General features: G+C 38.1%; 2 protein-coding genes across 2 annotated transcripts in view; one reads left to right on the forward strand and one right to left on the reverse strand.

Annotated features, from left to right (window-relative positions):
• The window catches only part of LOC131685079 (tyrosine-protein phosphatase non-receptor type 9), a 170,301-nt gene extending 151,321 nt beyond the window's left edge, over positions 1 to 18,980 (reverse strand). Inside the window, exon 1 of the mRNA XM_058968506.1 lies at positions 18,065 to 18,980. Within this exon, the coding sequence (XP_058824489.1) occupies positions 18,065 to 18,079 (15 nt within the window). The 5' untranslated portion in view covers positions 18,080 to 18,980. The remainder of the gene's footprint in view (positions 1 to 18,064) is intronic.
• A 7,473-nt stretch (positions 18,981 to 26,453) lies between these two features.
• The window catches only part of LOC131685080 (septin-1), a 28,086-nt gene continuing 26,568 nt past the window's right edge, over positions 26,454 to 27,971 (forward strand). The window contains exon 1 of the mRNA XM_058968508.1: positions 26,454 to 26,960. Within this exon, the coding sequence (XP_058824491.1) occupies positions 26,937 to 26,960 (24 nt within the window). The 5' untranslated portion in view covers positions 26,454 to 26,936. The remainder of the gene's footprint in view (positions 26,961 to 27,971) is intronic.

Below are 27,971 nucleotides of genomic sequence, written 5' to 3' on the forward strand. Positions count from 1 at the left end.
TTTTAAAGGAAATAACCTTAATATTTGAATGAAGATATTTCTGTCTCTAGAAAAATAAGGGAAAGTGAGGTACTGGGTCATTTTGGCCCCAAAATCCCCTATTTTGAATAATTTTTCTGTTTCGTGTTGCAAACCATACATATTTTGCAGTTTTTCTAATGTGAAAAAATCTCAGAAATCGAACGGAACCTTTTTGACCTTTGTCCGAATACGAGAAGGTGGGGTTAAAGGGCCTTTTGTCATTCATATTAAATTTTATCATTTTCTCTATTATTCTTCGATCAATTTTCCTAAAATGTAACTTGTTGAACGTATAAAATTCTAAGGAACACACCAAAAATAGATTCGTTAGCGGTAAAATTCAGAAACATCAATTTTTTTACATTAACTCTACAAATCACATTTTTTAAATGTCCTAATACTTCAACTTTCCCTATTTTTCCAGGAATGAAACTTTTCTCATGTGATCCCGAAGTGTATTTTACACTAAAAGTAGTAAATGAAATAAAAAAATTGTTGTTAGAGTTAATATGTGCGATTTTTTGATAAAAATGTGAAGTCGAGACTATATGTCAGGTAATGTGATGTTTCTGAATTTTACCGAAAACGAATCTATTTTTATTTTGTTTCCTAAAGATTTTCCACGTTCAACAAGGTACAATTTATTAAAATTGAGTGAAGAATAATACAGATATATGCACGAGAAAATGATAAAATTTAATATGAATGGCAAAAGGCCCTATAACCCAAACTTCTCGTATTCGGACAAAGGTCAAAAAGGTTCCGTTCGATTTCTGAGATTTTTTCACATTAGAAAAACTGCAAAATATTTATGATTAGCATTAGGTAGCAGGATTTTTTGCAAAATCAACATTTTATTCAGATTTATTTTTTTTCGCAAAGAAGGATTCACCTGTTACTCATCGTCGGATAGTTTTGCTGTACAAATTACAATTCTCACACTGTTTTTTTTGAAGTTGTGCATATGCCCTGCCAAAAAAATTCTTGGAGTCAAGTGGTCCGATTAGGGACCATCCATAAGTGACGTAGCATTGTATGAGGGAGGGAGAGTTTTGTATTTTGTGATGATGTGTGACGACAGGGGGGGGGGGAGTAGGGGGTCATGTCATGCTACGTAGCTCTTTTAAAGGGGAGTAACTAACATCGTTATTTATTTCTTTAAAAAAAATACGGGGACAAGGGAGGGGGGGCTAGAGTTACAGTCAAGCTACGTAATTACCAGGGGGTATTTAGAAGTTTGTGACGAAATGCTAAGATGGGGGAGGGGGGTGTTAAAAATCGCTCAAAAATGCTACGTCATTTATGGATGACCCTTAGGGGCCTTACACGCGCAAGAAAAGTGTTATTACTAAGTAATGACATTACTGAAATTGTATGGGAATTTCGTCATTACTCACCTTACACGATCATTAAAAGTGACATTACTGCTCAGTAATGACATTAGGGACCCTAATGTCTTTGATAAATTCTTATGTTGATATCGTTTCTAGATCAGAGTTGCTAGAGGTTCGTTCGAAACTGTCATTTTTATATGGATTTTGTGAATATTGGAGCGAACCTAGAGCGACTCGAATCTAAAACTGAAATCAGCGTTAGTCTTCCAAACAAATGAAACGTATAAGTTTCATTTGAATCTAAAATAGTCCTGGTCACGATCTTTAAACGAAATTGAATCAATCCTGGTGAAATTACTCATAACAATAATCTCAAAATTAATTAAAATTTTGAAAAATTGTGAAAGCTGTATTTTTTATTTATCGTTTTGACCCAAAACAAAACTACTAAAAAGCTCAATCGACGAAAAACAATTGGAATATTTTGTAACTTATGTATAAAACCCAATGCACAATGTTCGAAGATGGATCAAGCCCCGCTGTGGAATGTAGTACTAAAAATTTGCTGTACTGTTGCACAATTATTTACTTATTTACTTCCCAGATTGAACAGGAAACTCTAACGCTGATCTTTACTTCCAAGAACAAAATAGCTATACCAAGTGTAACTCTTAATTCCAGGAAAGAGGTTCCAATATTGGGCAAATCGATTTAGATGTTTTAGTGAGCTTTTTAAAATAATTATTTTATTTCTAATAATTAAACGAAACAATCTTTAAAAAAACGGCACGAAATGATAATTAGTCGATGATCATGGTTTCCAAAGCACATTTAAAATTGCGATTTATTAATTTTCATCGCTATCTGCTACACCGTAGCTGCGCCCATTTTTTCCACCCCGTCCCGACCAGGGCGTGAATAGCATTCCGCGTAATGTACTTCACGCGAAGATGTGTCGTTTCTGCTAAAAACCCTGCGCAATAACCAATTCACCCGAAACCGTGTTGTTTAGATTCCTGGTATCCATCAGTACAGCAGAAAGAGAATAAGTAAGTAGGATGGGGAGAACGACGACGACGACGGCTACTCGAAAGAAGATACGATCAGATTCGACGAATCCTCAGGCAAGCGCGCAGAAGATGATGGAACTGGTCTAGAGGTTTTAGGTGGGTTCTGCCAGCGCAGAGCAGCAACCACTTTGGTGTAGCAGATGGTTTCGCGGAATTCGCATGGATACAACATTTATTGGCGCTCTCCGTCGACGGTCGGTGAAGTTTGAGCACAGCCGCAATCAGGTTAGCGGAGGGGGTGCGATTCCGAAAATTGAATAATAACTATACATAACGATGGGGGGGGACGTTCTCGCGACGAGATATAATTGAGTTATGATTCAATTTTGGAGCTCGAAATTGATTTCCCGATCCAACTCGCTCGCTGATTGCCACTTTTCATAACTGTCTACCGGTCAGTTCAAGGTTGGCAAAGCGATAGTTTCAACGGTATAATTACGTCACACGGTCACAAACTTCAATTAACGGCGCTTTCATGGTGGGATCCATCCATGGTCGGTACGGTGCGCGCGCGGTATTTTTCGAGAACCGGAGATTTTATAATTTATTTATATTTCATTTTTAAACACCCCTCCGGTCTCAGACCAAACACAAACTTTTGGCCCGGCTATAGGTTAACCACTGTACGATCCATTCACAAGACTACCGGTGTTTAGACCGTCATTCCTGCACGTTGCGCACCGGGCGTTCTTTAATGGCTAACGGATGTCGTTCGCTTCCGTCGATTTTGTTTTCCGCTTTTTTTTTTGCTCTCCCAAATCTTGAACCATTCCGACGCAGTGATATGCTTAGTTTGAATCTATATGTTTGTCGGCGAAATGATACTAGCCTAATTTGGGTTAGTTGTTTTGTTGGCTGACAAATATTGGATTTTTTTACGTGCGGAGTCGAGTTGTCAAACGTGAAAGGAATGGTACCTTCAAAAAATCATAAAGGGCCCTGCTGTTTGATGTTGATACAATATGCATGCATGCAAGATTATTCAATAAGATACGATGCCTCATCAACGATTACAGAGAAATATCACAGCCAGCAAAGTGGTTACTGGAATTTGCTAATTTTGTACAACTATAGTGATGTTCGATTTTATTGGATTAATACAACTATTTGATTAACTTGATTATCTTGCGAAACAGTCTATTAAAAAAACATGATATAAGCATTAAATATAGCCAAGTATTGTGTAAGAACTAATTTTTCCTTATTTATTTATTGTTTGTATACATTAACAGGCTGTCGTGGAGCCCCAATGATTAAAATAACATTAAAATACATACAAATTACATGGTTAAATCAGTACCGAATATAGACAACACCTCTCTTCAGAATTCGGCACTCTCACAAACAGACGACGGAGCGTTGTGCGCGGAAGGTGATAGTCGAAGGCCGAAGGAACTCTATTGAAGGTCCTCTGAATACCGTTGAAGGCTGTGTTCATCCCGTTGTTTGTCCGATGACACTGCATGTGCTGCAAAGCCCTGTTTCTCAGAGCGCTGTGGAGAACATTTCCAGCAAAACGTTGGAGCAGTTGATTCAATTCTGCAGAACGTCTGTCACGAAGAGCACTTTCAAGAGATTTCGTCGAGTTCTTAGGGTTTCCAGGTCGATGAATAAATACTGACTTTCGTAACTGAGTAATTGAAGCGGATCAAGTAACGGTAATCTGCGCAAAGCAAGTCGAAAAACCCTCCGTTGTATGGATTCTTTGTGCACCGTTTAAGTAAATAGGACTCAGAGCTGCACTCAATAGTTGAACGCAGTACAGCAACTTTAAGCAATATACGTCACCCAGTTAACCAGCTGTCGTAAAAGGATGACCAACGGAAATCGTATAAACATACAATTTTTATCGGAGTCGTATAATGGTACACCGTATGTAAACGCATTATACAAAATTTATCTTAACTAGTACGTTAAAATGCCTCGTTTACGATTCTCGTCTACGAGTGCAAACTAAGTCGTATAATGTATAAAAAGGCTCGTTATTAGTGCAGTAATAAGCAACAATTACGACTACACAAATATGTGTCGGTAATAGCCAAATTAATCCAAGTATTGCACGTCAAGAATCCTAAAGCAAAAGGTGGTGGGGCTAATTTCGTATGAAATGTTGACTTGGTACCGACTTTAATTCAAACCCCAAAATAAAATATCAGTTCTGTTAGGTTTTACAAATGAATAAATTAATCGATACTTTGTAAAAAAGGGTCTCAGCTATATGTTGATATTGTCTTCAATTCGTTCCCATTCCAGCATGGTTGCATCGTACCATAAATAGGAACTTATAGAACTGAAAAAATATGGACAATATTTTTAGGTAATAGTTAAAATTATGAGTTTTTCTATATATTGTTTATAAACAGTTTTAGTTAATTTCAAGACTGGTGCAGGTACTTTTAACAGCAGGTACTGCTAACAGCACAAAAAACATTAAAAGCGTGGATGGCATTCACAAAACTCGAAATATGTTGAAACTAAAGTATATCCTAAAGTAAACTTTGAAAAGGTAATATGATTCATTCAGACACTCTTTTGGCTATTTTTATGATTTGATAAATTTTTCAATCAATTTATTGGAAATCCATTGACGAAAAATACTCATTTAAAAAAATATCAATGGGGTTTCTTACGCCAACTTGTATACATGCTTCGTAGGAGCGAAGCAAAAGTTTAAAAATTATTTTAAAAATTACAATTTATTTAAAATATAATGTGGCATTCTCGTCGATGTTTTTTGCGAAGATATATAGCTTAGAGCCCTCTAAGAATTTATACAAATTTGACATTAATTGGATTATTATATGTACATATGGACATATATGTGCATTTTAATACGAACAAATATGTTACAATATATGAGTTGTCTACAACACATTTTGGATATCATTAAGAGTATGTTATGAGATGCAAGATAGCTATCTCACGTTCGCATATACAAAGTCGTATATCAGAGTGGTATAATAAAAGCATTTTCCCAAGAGTCAATGAGTTTGGCCCGAGCTAACCACACCTATCAAATGGTGTATGGGGTATGTTGCAGGCACGCAAGCTGATGCTTTAGGGTTCGAGACCGAGTGAAACCATTCGTAATTAAAAAAAATGCTAGAAATTTTAGGATGCGAAAATTCAAAGTAATCCTCATTCTTGAAAACAGGCGGTCGAAAGATGTGTCTTATTTTTAACTTCTATTTTATATCAATATTTTCCGAAAGCCTAATATAATCGTATATAGTACTTTTTCGAGTCGTAAGAGAGTATAAAAGGTGTCTGTTTCCTGCCACATGGAATCAGACTAAGTACCGACCATAGTCGCATTTATATACAGTTTACATCGTATATTGAAACCCAATTTTATCTCAATGTAGATATATTGCCTCCACTTTTGTCCGTATATAGTATATTTGCGCATTATATACGATTTAGGTGTACTGTATATTTACATATATAACTCGGTTGAAATGTCGGTATAACTACAAAATTGTTTGCTGGGCAGTGAAGTCTTTAGCTATACTCATGATGAGACACAGCGTTTGAGGAGATGCGTTATTGACAATGAATAAGACGTTTTGCTTGAAAGTTAATTGTTTATCCTGAGATGACTCCAAGATCGATTTCAACATTCCACCAAGGTGTATTTGAAGCGAATCGGTTGCTTTTTCTTTGAGAAATAAATCATACAGTATTTATTGGGGTTCACGATCATTCGATTTAAATTGCACCAAGCTACGCGATTATACAGTTGATTTTGCAAAAGTGCATTAGTAATCAAACAAATTGGTAAATACATTTTCAGATCATCCACAAATGACAGGCGAGCTCCTTTCAATCGCACCATTGAAAAACAGTAAAAATATTATCGGGCCAAGATGACTTCCCTGTGGAGTCCCAGAAGCAACTGACTGAAAATCGTATATGGTAATATGCATCTATCTATAGAGGTTTAGATATGTTTGTCCTACTGGTTTAAGCATTTCCATCGATCTCTCTGTGAAAATTATGTAAAAGTCGTCTGCGTACTGCACTAGCTTAACACCTTCGACATGCATTTTATGCATTTGCGTGGCGCGTAGATTAAAAAGGATTATTCGTGTCAGTTTTCGATCGCTAGTTTGAAAAACTATTTATCTATTTGATAAAAGGATTATGATCCAACAAACTATCTTCTGAGGTATTGGATATTCAAATAAAATCTTACCCAGACTGTTCACTTTTACGCGTTACAAAGCGCATTGCTTGTCTACAAAAATAATGCTAGATGCATATTCATCGCATTTGTTTGCCATTATTTTGTATACCGTATACGATACACACGTGTTTGTGAGAAGTCACTTGCGGAATCCGAACGACTTTGCGCAAAGAATGTTGTCTGCTTCTGGAGCATTTTTTAGCTACTCGAATACACCTGTGTTCACAATTTGGTTACAAGTGGAAACTAGAAAAATTGGTCGTTTTCCTTCTAGTAACTATTTTGATTGCTTTCTATCTATCTTGCGAATATAATCTTCGCTATTGTCCAGTAAAATTATTCAGTAATTGCCGCATAACGTCCGGTTGTAGTTGCTTCCAGAGCTTTTGATAATGTTGAAAGGATGCTTATTGATCGAAAGTCCTTAGATTGGGTGGGATTGGTATGCTTAAGGTTTGCAGTAATTATAACTTTCTTTCAGTTGGATTTGGTATCCATTATCGAGTTCAATAAGTGATAAAGAGTTGGGAGAATGAAAGTGCATTGCGGTTTGACAAACGAGATCGGGGTTTCATCATAGCCTGTAGCGTCGATGTACCTATTTCTTGAATCTTGCGGCAATTTGATCAATATTAGTTGTTATTTCTCGCATTGTTACGGAACTCCTTCATTCTCCAGTTGCACTATAAGTTTGTTGCACGCAGATTATGATCAAGGTGTTGATCGGCATAACGTTTTCTGGCTGCAAAAAATAGGGAAACTCGATTGCATACTATTCCTCCGAAAATAATTCTCCAGAAATCCATCCCCCAAAATTCCACCCCCCAAGAATATACTACTCCCCAGAATTTCTTCCTCCAGAGTGCACCATTTCCCAGAAAAGTTTTACTTTTTTATTGATTATTGGAATGAAAATTTGGTTCTTTTTTTCGAGAGTTGTCCTACTGGAGCTGTAGAGCTAGGTTCTCGGAAGGGCTTCCCGTCAGAATCACATACTACAATTTGCAGACGAGACAGGCAATGGCGCCCACTAAAGCACTGCTTTAGGCCAATTGTAGCGGGCCGTGATTCTGAATGTGATATTCATTGTACGGTTCAGGTATGTGCGGGCGTTGGGACTCGTGATCGCGTGTATCATCGCGAAGGGCTCGAGCATTTATACGCTAACGTGTTCGATCGCGTGTGCGTTTGTATGTCGCATGTGTTAACGTGTATGTAACTTCGCGTGTATAAATTCTATTTTATAACCGTGTGTTTTATACTTTATTTTTGGTGTACGGCTCAGATGCTAAAAGAGAGAGAGATCTTCCATATAACTAGAGTTCCCGGTGATGTCGCCATGGAACGTGTTGTCCAGTGGATATGTGCTTTATTTTTTGATTAGTCCTACTGAATGTATGGACCTAAGTTATTAGGACAGAGAGTAATGGTTTCCGGACGTGACCGATTCATGAGCGCGCGAAAACGTACGTTTGTAGGTTCGCGTTTGAGACAGCGTTTGAAATTTCGTAAGTGCTAAAACGTTCTCCTTATTACCAGGGTTTTATTAAGTTTGCGCGATCGCGAAAGTAGATGTGCGTTGTTAATCACGAAGGGCTTAAGCGTTTGTATGTTAACGCGTTTGTCCCGTGTGCTCGCGTTCATGTGACTTCGCGTGTAGAAAGCTGGATTTTGTAACCGTGTGGCCATTCCTATATACGCGTGCGTTCTTGGATGGTTACGCGGACCTTCATTCTGATAGTTAGTTTTCGATGTACAATTCACATTCTGGCAGGGAGTAAGTTACCCCATATCACTAGAGTCCTCGGTCATGTCGCCATGTAACGTGATGTCTAGTGGATGAGAGCTTTTTTTTAATTGGTCCAATTGAAGGCATGGACCTAGTCTGCTGATATCAAGGATAGAAACATCCGAAAGTGACTGAAAGTGGGAGATTTTGGGTTCACGGTTGAGACCGCGTTTGAAAATTTATAGGAGCTGAGACATTCACTTTATCACCGGGATGTTATCATGTTTACGAGATTGCGGGTGTAGGTGCCGTGGATGGTCGCGAAGGGCTCAAGCATTTGTATATTAACGTGCTTGTCACGTGTATGTGACTTCGCGTGTATAATTTCGATTTTATAATCATGTAGCGTGTATTCTTGAATGCTCGCGTACGGACCGTTAATCTAATGCTTAATTTTTAGTGTATGGTACAGATGGTAGAAGAGAATCAATTTCCCCATATCACTAGCGTTCCAGGTCATGTCGCCATGAAACGTGTTGTCTAGTGAACATGAGCGTCATTTTTGGTTGGTTCTACTGGAGACATTAGTCTAGGCTGCTAGGACCGCGGTTGGACTTCCGGACGTGGCCGTTTCAAGATCGCGCGAGTGGTGGGTTAATGTTTGAGACCGCGTTTGTAAGTTTATAGGTGTTACGTTTACTTAACTACCGGGGTGTTCTAATGTTGGAAAAATCGCGGCCGTATGTGTAGAGGATTGCAATTGCATGGTCGTGTTCGTGACCAGGTTTGTGTTATCGCGAAGGACACGAACATTTGTACGGTTGTGACTATATGCACATATAGAGTATAGTATAGTATAGTATAGTATAGTATAGTATAGTATAGTATATAGTATAGTATAGTATATAGTATAGTATAGTATATAGTATAGTATAGTATATAGTATAGTATAGTATATAGTATAGTATAGTATAGTATAGTATAGTATAGTATAGTATAGTATAGTATAGTATAGTATAGTATAGTATAGAGTATACTAATAAAAAGAATCATAGCATGCCGAATAAAGAAAAAAAGATGCAAAGAGTATGATTAAAAGTGCATAAATTAACCGATACTATTTTGGTATACACAAGTAATGGAAAAGCAAACTAATAGATGTACAAAGGAACAGATTAATGAAGTTGAATATAAAAACACATGTGACATAATATCAAACTACTTTAACTCGCACAAATGTTGTTTATTTGCTATTAACGACAATTGTATTCTGTTAGATTTTCATCATGCTATGCTGACCGGGAATGGATGATCCACGTGCGTTGGTCAATTAATTGTACCTTAATTTATCCAATCCAATTATCCCGAATGAATGGAATCGAATGCACAAATTGAATATCGGAAAGATTACCCACTATTCTATCATATACGCCAGTTTTGCATCCATTCCCTGAGCCAACTATCACAAATATTCAGACGAACACATACACAGATAGATTCACGACTAGCACATAACAATTGTACACTAGTACTAAAAACTACAATAGTACAAAACGACAACTAATAGATTTCTATTGATGTATTTATTAAATTATTTTATAAATTAAATTAATTTAATCAGCATGTGCACGATGACGAAGTCTGCCGATAAATGGACACACAATGGCCCCCAATGTGAGCCCCTCCACCAATACTACCATTTAGCTGTGGAATCATGGAATGTGTGGCATCAAACACAGCCCACAGAAAAAGTCAATGCACGTCGACCCGCCAGCCGGTCACGTCAGCGCGCACAGGCTAGTGGTTGAGCGTTAGTATGGGTTGGCGCAGAATGTTAAAAAAAACATGAAACATAAAAAAAGACCCATAAGCCCTTTAGGTCTCCTCGATGCGCCACTATCGAGGCGTAATGCAATAACCATCTTAAAGCAATTGTCTGTCAGAGGTTCTGTAGCACTTATGCATACAGTATGCTTGATGATGTTTGCAATACCGTAAAACCCCTCAACCTAGGGGAGGGGAGTACGGTCACACAGCAAAATCCCTTATAAATTGGTAACACCATGGTGTCCGAACGATACATATTCTAATAGGCTCAACATTACTTGAATTTGCGGGTCTAGATTCATAGTAGCTCTGACCAAATTGGCCGCCTATGACGGTTCTTGAGGCCCCCGAGAAACTCGCCCTAGTTCCTAAGCTAATGTTACACCTATTTTCCAGCGAACTCTTAACCGATTTTTACAAAGTAAATTTCAAATGAAAGAAATAATACTTCTATTGACTGTTATTGAATTTCATTCAGTACTGACTTTTGGCTCCAGAGTTACAGGTAGGTTATTACGGACGTCGTCGGTGCACAGAGGAGTAACTAGAACAAATTCCTGGCCAATACCCAAAATATTTTTTTGTTTCGTTCTTTTGTTTCGTTATATCTTTTTGCATACCTAAATTAGGAATATGTCAAAAATCATTGAAGAATTTTTGCATGGATGCAAAATGGTGATATTTTAAGGGATTTTTTTTTATTAATTTTTACTATTTGTCCAATATCAATTTTTACTATTTGTCCAATAGATGATGACCGTATTAAATAAGATAATACGGTGAAGACCCGATTTTATCAGCCACCGATTTTAGCTGCCCCCGATTTTATCAGCTTTTTGACCCGATTTTATCAGCTTCATATGAAAATTGATAGTTGGTAGTTTGATGGGCTCTAGTAGACGAACCAAATTGAAATCGAGCACATCCTTTCTTGAGCATATTTTTCTTGCCTTAGAGATCCGAAGCATGCAAAAAATTTTTTTTCATTTTTTTTAAATTTTGCGCTGTCAGGTCCACTATATGTTCCGATTTTATCAATGTCCCGGTTTTATCAGCCTAAAATTCACCAAAAGGCTTTACGGGTCTTTACTGTATTATTACAAACGTAGTTGAACACAACCATTTGTATAACTTCAGCCTAAAACTAACTGAAAATAGTAGTGTTGCTGTGCATTGCACCAACTTTAAAAAAAATACGTTTTTAAACATTTTATTCCAAACATCAATGACTAAAAAACGGCGAGATCCGACAAAGTTTCTGAAGTAGTATTACAAAACAAGATTGCAGCTATCCAAAAAACATTCGAACTCTTCCGGACTTCTTCGATCCATAAATTCCAAGCGATGTGAAAATATTGATTTTTTACTAATTTGAAGTACACTGAAAAGCTGTAGGGCCAAATACTATGTTTGGAAAAATGTAGCTCTATGAATACGCGCACAGACGTCCTTTTGACTCTCCCTTTGCCACTGATTATCTGTGTATGTAACTAGAAAAACTAATGTATTCACAAAGATCTCCTCAAGATTACTAGTATTCGAAAGGATATGGAAAATTGACCTCTGCACTGGTAGGTGGATAGATGCCAAATTGTTCTAAAAATTAGTTATTGTCTAATTTAAGTTCACATTCAGGCATAATAACAGCAATAACAACAGTAAATAATTTTGGCCAGGGCTCGACCCCAGTTACTCCTCCGTACGGTGGTTGAGTGGTAAGCGTGACTGCCACTCATTCCAGTTGGCCTCGGTTCAATTCCAGCCGAGGTCGTTGAGATTTTCCTGTGGTGAAAAGTATCTGTGGTAACGTCTCCCTTCGGAAGGGAAGTAAAGCCGTTGGTCCCCGGTCCATGAGTTTGGTGGATCGATATCTAGTCCAGATAGTGGAGTAACCTCTCTGGCGTCGGTAAAGAAGAAGTAGATCCAACTTCAATACTCTTACTAGCAAAAATATTGTTCCCAACTCCCCCCCCCCTTCACCGCTTTTCAAAATATGCTAACATGAAGATAACATTGCACTCACGCTGATTAAGCTAATTAAATATTTTATTTTTGTGTTTCAAGTGTGTTAGCATCGATATGTTGCTCATCAGTTTCGTGGCAGTCGCGCATTCATCTATACTCACCAAGTGTAATAAGAATGTAATAGATATTCCCACAATGTTATATTGAACGTAACCAGCTATTAAACCATAGCTTTGATAAATGAGAAAAGCACCATTGCACAGCTAGGTGGATTAAAACAGGTTTTTTTTTCTAACATGGCGGTTCATGTTTGGCTTAAGATTAAAATTGTTTTTTTAACAATTCGCATGTTTTTGCTTGTATTTTGTTTGTCTAGTGCACTTCATTTAGCCAACGAATGTGGGTAATTGTGGAATCGTGTGTAAGTATAGTAGAACAAGATCCCTGACCTAAAGTTTTAACGAATGTCAGATTGTGGTAAGTTTTGGTGTGCAATACCAATTTCACTATTGATTCTTCCTATAGTTTGGTGTGATTATCTAGTATGCTGATAAGTTTATCTATGTAGATAATGAATCCGAAAATAAGGCGATTAAATGGCGATTTCCGTGAGCGATTTGTAGTCGATATGGCGAGTAGGGCGGCAAAAAAATGACGGCGGCAAATCGCCCAAATGTTGCAATTGAGATTGCCCCCTATTTGCTCTCATTTTACCAGCAAATTGAAGGGCAAGTAGCGCGTCCGAGTTGGCAAATAGCCCCCCTTTAACCAGCAAATTGCCCTTTTTGAAAGGTATGAAAATACTTTCGAATGTATTTAGTGCAACATCTTTGAGTAAACCGAGCAATCGGGTGGATCGTACATTTGCGTACGAAACATTCCCAATGCAAAAGCAAGATAAACGCTTTAAGAACCCACCAACCATCAAAATATGCATTCATTTTGATTTTAATATAGATTCATAGAAGGAATCAACACCTATGTTTGAATAAACTAGGCAGACGAAAAGATCATAAGTTTGCGTGCAAGAGTTACATGGCGTACAAATTGAAAGAACTGCTCATGTTTGAAAGAAGGAACCAAGTCCTGTGTTCGAGTAAACCGGTTATACGAGAGGATAGCAGGTTTGCTTGCGAGACCGCCACTTTCGACGGCACATCTTCAGCAGTTCAACACCGCATAAGTTCCTTGAATTAGGTACGCGCAAATTTTTGGCTTCACCACAAAAAGTGAATAAAAACTTAAACTATTCTGGGGAATAAGGGCATTCTAGGCAATGACTTACGGGGAAATGGGGCATTCTGGATAATGGCTCTCTAGGGCATGGCACATTCTGGGAAATATCCTTCTGAGGAATGGTACATTCTGGGGAATGGCTTTTTGGGAAATGGCTTTCGGGGAAATGGTATACAAATGGTATACAACCGGAAGCTTTATCTAATTTTTCTGTTGTATTTTTGCCCCTTGGTTGGTTACTTCAATAACCTGTGGAAAAGCAAAGTAAGAACTTATATTATACTTACACGTCTTTGCATAGAAAAAAAAAATATTTCAATCGTGTTGGTGAGTGTATGTCGCCGGTGTTAGCGTGTATGCAACTTTGTGTATCCTTGGATAATCGTGCGTGGACCGTGATTATGATAGTTATTCTTTGAAGTACGGGTCAGATGCAAAAAGAGAGCGAGTTCTTCCATATCAATAATGTTCCCAGTCGTGTCGCCAAGGAACGTGTTGTCTAGTGAATATGAGCGTCATTTTTTTATTGATCCAACGGACCTATGCTGCTAGGGCCGAGTAGGGGCTTCCGGACGTAACCAATTCATGATCGCGCGAACACGGGCGTATTTGAGTTTACTCTTGAGACCGCGTTTGTAAATTTAAGTGCCAGAACGTTCACTTAGCTACAGGGGTTTTTTCATGTTTGTGGGAGTAGGTTGCGGTACGATGACCTCCTTAGGCACCAAACAAGACCTCATCTGTTATCACGCTGATTTGATCTGAATTCATTCTATTGATCTTCGGGAAAATCGTTATCGGCACGGATCCAATGGACATCTGGGGACAGACACCACTCTCTCTCTCCAACTATGTCGCATCATCAGCAACATCGTTCGTCTTTTCTCTGCCTCCGACATGGCCAAAATCACAGCACTCGGCAGGCAACGAACTAGCGATAATTCAGATGTTTTCATTGTATCCAAACCAGCACCGTCACACTGTAATACTATCTTTTCCACCACCAGCGAGAGCCCAGTGAGGATGGTCTTCATCAACCGTACCCCGATTACCACTACTTTCACTTCCAACTATGAGATGGAATTTGTCTTTATTGGAGCTACCTTCGGTTTTCTACCGACTAGTGCAACAAAGTTACCATACGAAGATATCGTCACAAAGCAAGTGACACGCATAAGCTTCTTCGCTGACGTCCATGTATAAGAAATTGCAGTGTCCTGATATCTCTCACTGAATGCTGAGGGATGTAGCCCCGTGGAATACTAAGCTGATCTAGACGGCGCCAGTTGTTCAGTGGTGAGCATGATCGCTTCTCACTCCAGTGGGTCTGGGTTCAATCACAGCCGATGAGATTGTTTGAGGTGAAATATCTGTGTATTACGTCGAAGTAAAGCCATTGGTCCAGATGGTTTTGTCAGCTCTCTAGCGTCGGTAATAGACACTCAGTGCAGACAGAGACTGACGGAAAATAAACATGAATAAAACAAAACTAATCCTAACCCAGATAACCTAACAAGTTCTTCCACCGCATCCATTTCCCAAGCAACTTCTCCGGAATTATTTGATCTCAGGCCACTTTTGCTCTCAACAGTTTCTGGTTCAGTATCGGGCCGCGTATGAGTAAGAAACAACGATCCTTCCGGGTCGAATGGGCTCATGACTATTGACTACACACAGCGCTAGCATCGTGGTAAACGTGAAGAGACATCTTCGACCGGCTTCTAGTACAGTCTGAGCACGCGTTTCGCTGAACTGTTCTTGTTGAACTGAAGACACTTCTCCGAGACAGCTCGTTCTATCTGACCCGTTCGAGAACGTTAGTGGAGTTTGAAGGTCAGTTCTGCAGATGGAAACCACAGAGAAATTCTTCAATATATTCAGCGCTGTCCAATGATTAGTTTGACGCATTGCTACCGAATAATACCATTGACCACGCTCGGATACTCTCTCGAATACTCCTCAGCATTCAAGTTCTTCGCGAATTGGGCTAAAGATGACGAACGCGTTGCACCACCATCAAATGTACTTTTGGGGTCTCTTTTGGATTTTCAGTCAAAGCCGTCCTTGCGCGCGTCGATCCTTTTGCTCAATTTGAAACTGGTGAATGATTTCCGTCAGATAAGCACTGAGAGCGACCAACTTCTCCCGGAATCCATCGAGAACGACGTACAACGTATTTATCAAACCCGGTCCTTTCAACAGCATCGTGTTGAGTACGATTCCATCTACCTTGGACGTATTTATAATTGAGCCGTATGACCAACTCTGGCTTATCGTAACTTATTTCTTCCAGTGTTTCGATACTGTCGGTCAACGGTCTCGATGAATAGGATTGTTAACGCGATATCTTTCAATCGCCGGCTAGCACACGATGTCATATAGTTCTTAACTATCTGAAGCGGAAAATAGAAATTATTGTGATATCGTCACTTTTTATATTATATCTATTATAATAAATCAGCACGATGAATGCGTTAGCAGGGCCCTGCTAGGCGGCGATTTTTTCCTAGCCAACATTTGCCCATGTAAAAATCTGAACAGCCCAATGTAAAAGCATGGGCAAGGCCCACCATGTTTACTACTGTCAAAGCCTGTAATCCCCACAGCCTTGCCAGAGGCCTGGTTAAAACAGTCTTGAGCGATCTCCTACAACGATTTGGCCTTACCGAACCACAACATGGGTGGCGCCATGAAGACTGTCAGTTGTACATGATCTTCGATCCTCTATCCAGCCTAGTTGGCTCACCGTACATAACTATAGACTCACTATTGTTCATTAAACCCCCACAAATTCAAGAATTAAAGAATCGAATAACTAATCCATTTTTGGAATTGGTAACCTAGGAATAAGAAAATTTCAGGGGCAAACGAAATCATCCTATTCAGGAATGTAGCAAAGGCACTACCAATTCAGTTAACTTTAATCTTTGAATTCAGGTACCAATGACTTCAGTGACTCAAAAGTTTAGTTATCGTCAAACAGTAATCTATTCAGAAATCTTAATTTGCAGAATTCCTTATCTGATTATTTGGCTTAAACTTCCCATAAGGGGGTCTAACAGCGCAAAATTAAAAAAAATGATTTTTTTTTGCATATTTCGATCTCTAAGATAAGAAAAAAATGCTCAAGAAAGGATTTACTCGACTTGGTTCGTCTGCTAGAGCCCATCAAACTACAAGCTATCAATTTTCATATGAAGCTGATAAAATCGGGTCAAAAAGCTGATAAAAGGGGGTAGATAATCGGGTCCTCGCTGTATAGGAAAATGTAGTATATCTCTGAAATGTTAACAATTATCTGAATTTGTCAAAATGTTCTTCATTAAATAAAATTAAATATAACTTGATTCCACTTGTTTCTTGCGAAATAGATTTGTGAGAAATTTTCTTCATGCGTATACCCGATAGGACCAGAATCTGATTCGATACTCACTAAGCGCGCACCTGAATGTATCGACTTGAAATATTGTTAGCTCCTTCACCCGCATCACTGTGACCGCTTGAGCCGTATGTTGATAGTCCCCACTCAGGGAATCGTAGTACCTAAATAGAAACTTGTTTTTAGCAGAAACAATCATTCAGCATCTGCTATGAGCAAATTATTACATACCGGCGCGCACGCTTGTTAGGAAATCATTACCGGTATTAAGGCTGTCGTTGTTGCTCGGGTAGAACTATCAGAGGCGAGGTGTTGAATGTGCACTCCCACTGTTGCATAGATTGCACATCTTTACCCAGAAGACGCAAATTACTGTAAGATCACAAACCTTGAATCGCTTGTGCTGGCATTGACAAATCTCTCGGAAAACCAACAATACGTGAGGAGAGAGGTATATTTTCAGACAGGGAGACAGCACAAATGACTAATTTGAGTTCAGACTTGGTGTCATATGATTCGATGGTTACTCATCGTTACCAGTAAACTCGGTGTATAGCTTGAAGAGCTACAAAATCCATGTTCGGACAGGTATTAAAGCCTTTCCAAACAGTGCATTTCGAAATCTGATGTTGGGTTGCGCATCATATGTAAAAATTGCGGATTGTGCCTAGAATGGGTAGCAGTTTAAAGATTCACTAGCAACTATTGGAAATACTAACATCGAGTCTTCGACAAATTCCTAACTATGAAGTGCTTAACGCACCGTGTCAGGCACAAACCGTGTTTACACATCACGACATTTTTGATAGCACTTTATCGCTCCCATCTACCCAAACATCACCGTTAGATTACATTTTTCACAGGCCAAATTATTTCGGGGTAGCTACCTACCACCAAAAAATCTCTGCTATCTCTAGAATAATAAACCGCAATCGCGATCGCCCCTCCAGCCGAAAGGTCAACACACTTTTGACAGCGCTACACGTAGCATCTCTCCGGTGGCGCACATACAGCGGTCTGCTGAGTGCTGATGGCTGGTGCTGCTTCATCTGCCTGGTGGTGGTTATAAACGATCTCTGGAATTTAATTCAATCAGCAGCCTTTCCGGAGAACAGAAGGCAATACTGACGGTATTCAATACTGGGGAATTTGCGTTCGTCGCAGATAGACGAAGAATATTGCCTCTTCCCAGAATGTGTTCATCCCAAATTCGGGGAATTTCGCTTTACTTTGTTGCTGCTGTTGGCTCTAATAGAGTTTTTCGCTCTAGATGGTAAATAAGGTTGATTGAAAATCGCAAAAAAAATGTTTGCTTACCGTTTCCTGGGACATTTTGAGTCTGCTTTCTGGATCCGAGTCTTATCGGCAACTTTACACCTTAATAATTTACAACGCAATAATATAACAAGTGAACTTTTAACGACACAATTTGTTTCCTAACTTTAGAACACTTAACACTAAAAGTTTTAAACCAGACCCAGTGCCAGACCACAATGCCCGATAGAACACTGGCGATAAGAGCAAAAACCTTTCTAATCAATAGTAAACAACAGCTCTTTTTTCGCAGCAGCCACTCGGAATAAATAACAACAAATTGCGCACGCCTACCGAGATTCGCTGACGACAGTCGAACAAGACAGTATTATAATCAACGAAATTCCTTCGCACCGCGTAACAGTTTGCCACGAAAACAACAAAAACACTACCGGGCTGCTCAAGAAAAAAAAATCCACGCATCCAATTTTTCAATGGATTTCTGCTACCTTCTCAAGGGTTGGCTTTCACAAGCATGATGTGGAAACAAGTCAGTCAGCGGAAATGAGCTCGTCTCAAATTACTGCATCGACAGGCTGCAACAGGCAATTTACGGAAAACAAAACTTGAATCTAAAGAGAACCGTTTCCGGATCCAGCAGGTTCTGACCGAATTTCCGAACAAAATATCACTATAGCAACTGATTTTAAAAACTTTTCTACGCCAAGTTCTCGACGAACGGCTTCACTTTCGAGCACATAGAACGAATATTCTCATCACACTCGTCGTTGAACAAACGAAAGCAGCAGGCGAGGCGAGTGGTTAACAAAACACACTTTTGCTGGAACTGCTGGCGAAGATTGCACATACACAGCCTTGCTGCGCTTGATGGCTGCCTGTAGGCTAGAGCGAGTAAGCATCATCTGCACCGCGAAAGATTACAAAGGATGATGATATTTTCAACATCATCAGCAGACAGTATTACGAAGCTTCAATGACCAGCCACAAAAACAACAGCTGAATCCGCAGACAAAACAAAGAAGACTTCTAGGAAACTTAGTTTTTGATGCGGGCGAAAAAGCTGTCAAAGTGACTCACGACTTGTCAAAATTGAAATTGTGGCGAAAATCGAGGGGATTGAGATTTTTTTTTCGAAGCAATGTAGATTAAAGACAATCTAATTAAAAGACTTGTAGATAAAAACGCTTTTGGAACTGAACATACCAAATTCTTGACAAACATATGATTACGGCTTAAAAGCCAACTGTCAAAAATCACTTTGAATGAAGATTCCGGACAAACGATGCCTCGCCAGTCACAAATGTTGGTAGTAAACAAAAGAGAAAAGTTTTCTCTACACGTTAAATAAAACAACCTGCAGAATAAGTTCTTTTAACTTACTTTTGAGTTGTGCGTCGCTTTCGCACTTATTAGTGTTGTCAAAAACAAAAAGAGAGATTCGACTCAGTCGAGGTCTTCTGTGGAGGAAGGTACTTTTGAGTTGTTTGGGGTGAACTCAAAATTAGGTAAATTCAACTTATATTTGAGTATAAAAAACCTATCAATGAGTTGTAATTTTTGCCTTGGTTAAATGGAAACTACCTTCAACACGGTTTACTTAATTTTAAGTTCCCCCACGATACCACGAGATTGAGTCAAAGGAACTCAATTTTAGGTAGTTTTTCGTTTCCGTGTAGCATTTAGTACTGCCCACTGAGACGTCCAAAAAATTGTTTCAAAATCGTTCAACACGGGTCCAACGATGGACGTTCGTTGAACGGTTATTTGGACGTTGTCCAAATTGGTCCAACGAACGTCCTTCATTGGACGATTTTGAAACCAACCGTTCTTAGAGGGTGTGAACTGTGTTTGCACACAAAAAAAAATATTGGTAAAAGTAAGAGTGTTCCGCTCTTAGCAAAAAACAACCAACGCCAACTATTAGGTTGAAAGTAAAACTTTTAAATTAATCAAGAATAATAATCAAAGTAAAAGTTTTCCTTTTAAGCAAATGAAGAATAGTACTCAAAACAAAAGCTTTATTTTTACACTAAGAGTATACGTTGGTTGTTTTTTGCTAAGAGTGAAAAACTCTTATTTTTACCAACTTTTTTTTTCTGTGTGTGGGCAGTAACGGTTTGTTCGGAATTTCCCTTTAAAGAGAATTTTAACAGTTGGCTTTTAAGGCGTAATCATATGTTTGTCGAGAATTGAACAATAAAGATTATATTCTTGTTGCAGTTGAAAACCGAAATATTGAACTTGCGCTTTTTTCCCTATTTGCAGAGTGGGCAACTAATGCGTATCTTGTGTAAATGATAGAGAATCAACTTGCGCATCATCTACACCAGTTGCGCTTTAGTTGCACAAGCTAAAAATAGGAGAAAAACCGAAAGGCGCAAGTCCAGGGGCAGATCACTTAAGGAATGTACAACAAATTTGCATCAAATTAGAAAAAAACGCATTTAATTTCCATTTTTCATTCATCTTTGCACTCCCTCGCACAAAAGTTTGTTTAACAATCGTGCTACGCTGATCCATTTTGTTCGACGTTGTGTTGAATATAGGGCTAGTTTTTTGTAGGGTTTTGATTACAAAATTTTTCAAACATTATTTCGTGTTGCATTTGATGGGATCTAACCTAGTATGAAAAATGGAAAAAATTTGTAATGGAGCTGATGACCATGCAATACATTTTTACAATAAAAGATAGTTATGGGTAATATAAATCAGTATTGCGGAATGAGTGTGAAGTACATTAAGTCCCCTCGTTCGCGGGCGTGTGCGAATACCCAGTAAACGAAAAGGCGGCTTGGCGGGTTAAACTACATGCTGGCGATCGGTAGGCTATTGAAGCTTTGTTCTAGGCTACCCGCCGTAACTTGCCGTTCACTGTAAAAGTAATGTGGGTAGCATGCCTATCGTTCTTCATCATGCGCACACGGATGAAGCGAAATCTTGAGTGGAAATGCTCGCGATAAACCCAAGCTTTCCTATAGTATGTAGTGTAATTCAAGGTAGCCTTTCTCGCGAACGGCCAGGCACAGGCGAGAGTGAATGTATGAAGTGCATAGGCTACTAAGAGCCGATTTCTTCACTCTCGCTTAACGCTTAAGCTAGGTTTAATCGTACTAGTTAAATAGTTTAAAGATTAAGCGAGGGTGAAAATATCGGCCCCAAGAGTGATACTCTGTCTTATTTCGGCAAAAGATTCCGCTACTGAACCCCACTCATCGCAGTCGGAATGTTTTCTTTCAGAGTTTCAGTGCAAATGTAACAACCGATTCAGCCAGAATGGGTTGTTGTATTCGGGCTGGAATTCCCACATAAATTAGCCCACATTCCGAATCTCATTCCTAAAATGTGATGTACTAGGATGCGGTTTTTTTATAGTTAGGACCAGCCTCTTGTCGCGGAAGGCATCTCTGTACATCAGCCAGAATCATTGCCATGAAAATCAGAATGAAGTTAAAATGTTGATTGAACTATCAAATTGAGTATCTAATCATCCCACCAGATGCAAAAAGTCGTTTGGAATGCTAATACATAGCGCCAAAGATAATTGTTTCTTTAAGGCTTTATAACTATAACACCCCGTATATGTAGTGTGCTGTCAAACTCCATATGTTGGTATAACGTTGCCAGAGGGCAGGTGTGGTCATCTATGTCGTCACACAGAAGCTCTTGATTCACGTTTATTCCCATTAGATATTCATAATACGGAAAAAGCGCACCCTTTCATGTAAGATAAGCTAAAATGACATAAACTATATTCAATTATGCTAATGTATCTGCATACAGTAATACAATTTGTGAACAATCATTATTTTGCAAACTATGAGTAATAAGTTAATGTTAAGCGCTAATGCAAGCGTTATATTCACTACAGCTTTTCGGTGTTTATTGGCTCTATGCAAGCTTTGCGAATGTCTATAAGATTTAAACAAGCTTTGTAAACGTTTATTGACACTACGAATATCAAGCATTAAAGCAGACAGTACATGGGTATTAGGGTAGCACAAGAATGTATGAAACAAATTAAATACCGCAGAACCAAGTTTAAAAAATTTACAATTCATCAACGAATTCCTACGTAAAATCTGAATCAAATCTGTTCCAGCATGTTTTCGCACAAGCGATTCAAAGTTCGTATGGAGTTTATTATGAGAAAACAATGCATTTTCATTAAATTCATAAATATGTCGTGTGGTGCCTCTGCAAAATATATTGTATGCTACATTTTATAGATCAGTCATGTAGAACAACTTCTGCTGAAGACAGTTCATAGCTATGACAACTGGTTCATGAGTTATTGAAAAATTAAGCTCTCGTTGCCCTGAAAGTTATGAAAATAGTGTTGTATCTGGCTACCCGGCGAGTTGAACCTGCAATCAAGTGAACCTTGGACATATTTGTTGTGGTCACCAGTTATACCATTTGTGTAAAACGGAAATATAGTTCAGATGGTATCATCAGAAACATGCAATTAAAAAAATGTAAACGTTATGCCTATTGATTTTACACATAGATTGAATTTGTAACAGAATTATTTTTATGTATTTTTTGGCGTTCAATAATATGTGCTGAATAAATTAAAATAAGCTCAACTGATGTTCACCACATCCATATGGGGCTGGAATTGGGACTGCTATAGAATGCCCCGTGAACTGAAGTTTGGTGAATTGAGCAAGGCTGGCGATATCTGTCACTAAACACCAGCAAGAAATTGTTTCCGGTCATGAAACACAATTTGATATTAACCAAAACTTTTGAACGGAGCATCCGGGGATTAAGATTGGAATAGCATCCTTATAACGGTTATAACATAACTTTGTTAGGCTAAGGACATGTCCAGGAGCGTTTTATTTTGTATAAGAGTTTCAAAGTAGAACTGAAATTGAAACATTCACATCCCTAGCAGAGCGTTTTGTTTTATAATTTCGAACAGTTTTGTTTTAAAATTTATAACTGTTATACGACGCCGTTCTATTTGTGGCTTATTTTAAAACACGGTTAGAACTGTGTTTTAAATACATGGATAGTATTTGGCACAGACACTTAGACCCTATAGACTGGGGAAAAATAAATTTGAATGCAGTAACGCTGAAGGCATGGCGACTGAATAGAACACCCGCTAAAACTGCTGCTGGGAACAGCAAAAATTAGTTTTAAAATTTTCAGTTTTATATTATAGAACTGTTAAAATTTTGAATCTAGAACTGAAACACTCCTGAACATGCTTTAACTTTTTGTAGGTTTTTGGCGTCTTACACGTAACGCAAAATACATTATGAATTTCTATTTTGGTGGAAATAAATGCATTTAATTTCGCTGATTTTTAAAAAATGTATCACAAATGATTTGTCCCTAGTTTCATAGTCTTTCTAACACATACGCCGTTTGATTTTTTTTCAGAGCGGCATACGCTCTAGGTTCGAACTTCTGCCTTTAGAAGATTTGGGAGTTAGTTTGCTCCAGCAAGCTTGTCGTATGATCCATTTGGATGTTGGGTAATAGAAATTAATATTTGTGGTTCTTAAGGGGTTATAAATAAAGTTGGAACTCAAAAAACCGAAAAAAAAATTATTGAATATTCTGAAAGTACATACTTTTGAAAATATCTGTGCGAAATTTCATCCAGATCGGAGCACCAGATTTCAAACTACAGCCGTTCGCAGCGCGCAGGTTCTTCCACGATAGAAGTTAACACAAAACTTTAAATGCAATTATCTCGGAACTATGTTTTTTTGAAAAGTACCGTTGCGGTGAACGTGATATCTCAAAAACTATTCATCCGATCTTCATATTTTTTTTATTTGATTGTATTAATATTCTCGTGTAGTTGAACGGTTCCTTTTTCCTCCAATAATTTTCGATTGTTCGCTATGAATTTTTGTTTAAAATTTTAAGCACCAAAAAACTCAATTTTTTGGTCAACATGTTTTTTTCATCGGAAAATTTTTTTATTGGGAAACCGATCCGTTCAAGTACACCACAATCCATTTTTCTTCAATAATCTTTTTACTTTGATTTCTGTTCGGCTTGGAGAGCGTTCACCGCAAACCTCTGCCAAAAAACACGTTTCGGGGGATAGGCCATAACTTCACCAAACTCGAATATTTTATAATTCAATCTGTTTTTTCGAACTTCGACAGTACTACTAACGAACTGTCTTTCGCTTTTTCACCACAACTTTGTATATAACCCCTTAAATTGAAAGATTTCTGTTGTGATTACACTTATAAACAGGCACATGGTTTTGAACATACATTTTTAAACTATCATCAATTCTATACTAAATTGAATTTAGATATCTTCGCAGTTAGTTAAGTTAGATCAAACAATATAAATTAAGGGGAAAAATATACTAAATTGAAATAAATCATCGATATGTACCACATCATGTCATGGCTCGAAGGTTATGTGCCCTTTGATATGTTTACGACGGCATTCCTAAACTTTGGAAGCTGATAAGTTTTCCCATTCTTACAATGTGCTTCATTCTAGAATAAGGATGTAATAGACATTTCCACAATTATATTGTACATAACTAGCTAATGAACTTGCTAATGAATCATAGTTTGGATAAATGAGAAAGGCACAATCTCACCAGTAGGTGGATTAACACAGGTTTTTTTTCAAACCGTTGACTACATCTTCATACAAATTAGTTAATAGTACTCTACCAACGCCCCGAATACGCTGATTGATTTTCATGAAGGTTGTACAAAAGGGCAGTGAAAAAACTGCCTTTTTCATTTTCAAAGATGGCCGCTTTTCAAATCATTCTCAGTTGAACTTTTTTTGTTTATTAGGGATCTTGTTGAACTTTAATTTTGTTGATTTTTAAAAATGCATCACAATTGATCTGCTCCTAGGGTTCAACCGATTGATGATTCGGTATTTAGTAACAGTTTTTTCGGGACATTTTCTTTACTCTTCCAATAAGCTCAAGTACGTTCGCTTGGGCTAGTGCCGGAGCAGCTCCAGATGGCAGATTTTGGTTGCCACAATATTACTGATTGTACACTAATAGTTTTGAATTAACTCCACCTTGCAAGTGGACTACTTTTATAAAGTTAGCAGCGACTTCTAAGTAACGACATGATCTGGAAGAACTCTTTATAAGAACAGTCTTGTGTTACTTTTCACTCTACAATAAAGAAACAGAAACAAATATTGCATTGTCTTAATTTCCATTGAATTATTATTGTTTTGAGAAAAAATCTGAATAAAATCGACATCCAACCTACCTTTGTAAAGTTTTACTTAGAAGAACAGAATAAATGGCGTCGAAAATATGTCGTAAAAATGGGGTTTCATGTATTTTGGACATCGCTAGTTTTATTTCTTAATAGCAGTTTGTTTATTAAATTAGAATAACGAGGATGTAAAATATCTATTATTCTAATTTAATAAACAAACTGCTATTAAGAAATAAAACTAGCGATGTCCAAAATAAATGAAAATCCATTTTTACGACATATTTTCGACGCCATTTATTCTGTTCTTCTAAGTAAAACTTTACAAAGGAAAATTCCAAACACATAGAATACACAATAGAAAGACAGATACAATGATTGGATCATTGGAAAACTATCGAATTATATATCATCACTAGTACCGATTCCTCTTGGTATGCGTTGAAGTATGAATCATTTTCGATGACATTTTTTCAACTGTGAATTTTGATTGATTTGAGCAATTAGAGATGAACTATAACGATGCTGATACTTAACAAACAACCCAAATAATGTAATTGCCTTCTTTAAACCAAATGAATTTGGAAGAAGTGGCAGTAAATTAGATAACTTTATGAAAAGGGTAAAAATATGTATGTTAAAACTAGGTTGGCTATCTTAATATATCTGGTGAGGCAATCTATAAACTTAAGTTGTTATTTGAATTTTTTTAATTGAAATCTTTACGCAGAAAATATACATGGGGGCGCTGCATGCTTCAGGAAGCCAGGATTGTGTGTTTTAAATCAGTGTTTAATATGCTGTATTCCTTATCCCATTAAATTTTTCACTTGCAGTTCTATATAATACAGATTCTGTATAAATGGCAGCTCTGCCAATGGGTGAACTCGCCGCAGAACAAAACCAAAACATCTCGCCAGAGATGCCAGATTTGCAGACAAGTCTGCAAATTCGCAGACTTTTAATTTAAGCTGCAGATTTTTTCGATGACGCAGATATTTGCAGATTTTTCCGTTTGGTTGCAGATATTTGCAGATTTTTTAGTTTGGTTGCAGATATTTGCAGATTTTTGAATATAAAGGCTTTTGGTTACACTAGCTTGCCTCACATTTTTGTTCTTCCCAGACTTTTAAAATTATTATTGCAGACATTTGAAAAAAGTACCTGGCATCTCTGCATCTCGCTCGCTTTTCGCCGCATCATGCATCAACCATCGCGTCGCACTTCGCCGCGCTAGCAGTTCATCGTCGGTCGTCGTTCGTTTCGTTAGTGCCGTGTGTGCTTTTGGTCTGATTTCATACTTCGGTCGGTGTACAGTGCGAGTGTATTCGTGCGAAGAAATTAAAACCGGAGAAAATAAGGAAAAAAGACCGATTCGGCTGCAGTTATTATTCATAATTTTCCCTATTAATTCAATCCAATTCGGGTAATTAGCGTAAATTCGATAAGCGTGGTATTTTTCTCGTTTTCGGAAGCTTTCGTGAATCCAGAACACAAGCGCTTGTTCGCTCCGCGTAGAAGCTAACAAAAAAAATCGATCTCTTGTTTGAGAATTACTCCGCAATCCGTCCCGCTGCTTCCGCCGCTGATGATTTGCTGACAATCGTAAACTTCTGAACGAGGACAGTGTTTGTTGTAGGTCATCGCTACTGTTATCAACAAACGGATCGCAAAACTTGTTTTTTTCTTCGGTAACTGCTGGAACTAGGAAATCTGCGGAGAGTTACGACAAAATGTCGACAGATTCCGGAAAAAATGTGAGTGCTTTGGTGGTGAGCCGGGAAAAAATTATGCTACTTGATACATACCTAGAGGCACCGGGATGAGAAAGCTTGGGGGAGACGAATAATGAACTTGAAACTCTGGCACCAACAAGACGATGCTGTTTGTAGTCTTCCGGCATTGAATCAATAACATCTCGTGGTCTGTTGGTTCAAGAAAAAAAAGTTAGTTCTGGAATGATTGGGGTGGGGTCCAGATCGTGATGCATGAAATCTCGTCGGTTCAAAGAAACTGTCAGTGTCTGAGCATGAGTCATTTACGGTTTTGCTTTTATGTTGTCTTAGTTGCATTACTTGCATTCCGTTCTCCAGTAGTACGGTCACTAACAGAACCAACTTTAATGCCGTTTTTCATGAACCTGTCATAAAAAGCAATGCAATCGCTGGGCCGATCAGTGATTTACAACATTGGTGAAAGTGAACTAACAAAATAATTATACACTCAAGTTTTTTTTTACGCGGTTTTTTTTGCGCGGTATTTTTTTACGCGGTTTTTTTTTACGCGGATTTTGAAATTTACGCGGTTTTCATTTACGCGGATTTTGAAATTTACGCGGTTTTCATTTACGCGGTTTTTGAAATTTACGCGGTTTTCATTTACGCGGTTTTTGAAATTTACGCGGTTTTCATTTACGCGGATTTTGAAATTTACGCGGTATCCATCAATGAGGTTCCCTTTATCGCGGATTCTTAAATTTAAGTGGTCTTCATTTACGCGGATTTTGAAATTTACGCGGTTTTCATTTACGCGGATTTTGAAATTTACGCGGTTTTCATTTACGCGGATTTTGAAATTTACGCGGTTTTCATTTACGCGGATTTTGAAATTTACGCGGTTTTCATTTACGCGGATTTTGAAATTTACGCGGTTTTCATTTACGCGGTTTTCATTTACGCGGCTCGTATCCCCCGCGTAAAAAAAAACCTGAGTGTACCTACATAGTGATGTTTCGGTCCGAAGAAGCATCGTATAAACATTGCACAAAA

This window comes from Topomyia yanbarensis, chromosome 2 (genome assembly GCF_030247195.1).
Source record: "Topomyia yanbarensis strain Yona2022 chromosome 2, ASM3024719v1, whole genome shotgun sequence".
Lineage (NCBI taxonomy): Eukaryota > Metazoa > Arthropoda > Insecta > Diptera > Culicidae > Topomyia > Topomyia yanbarensis.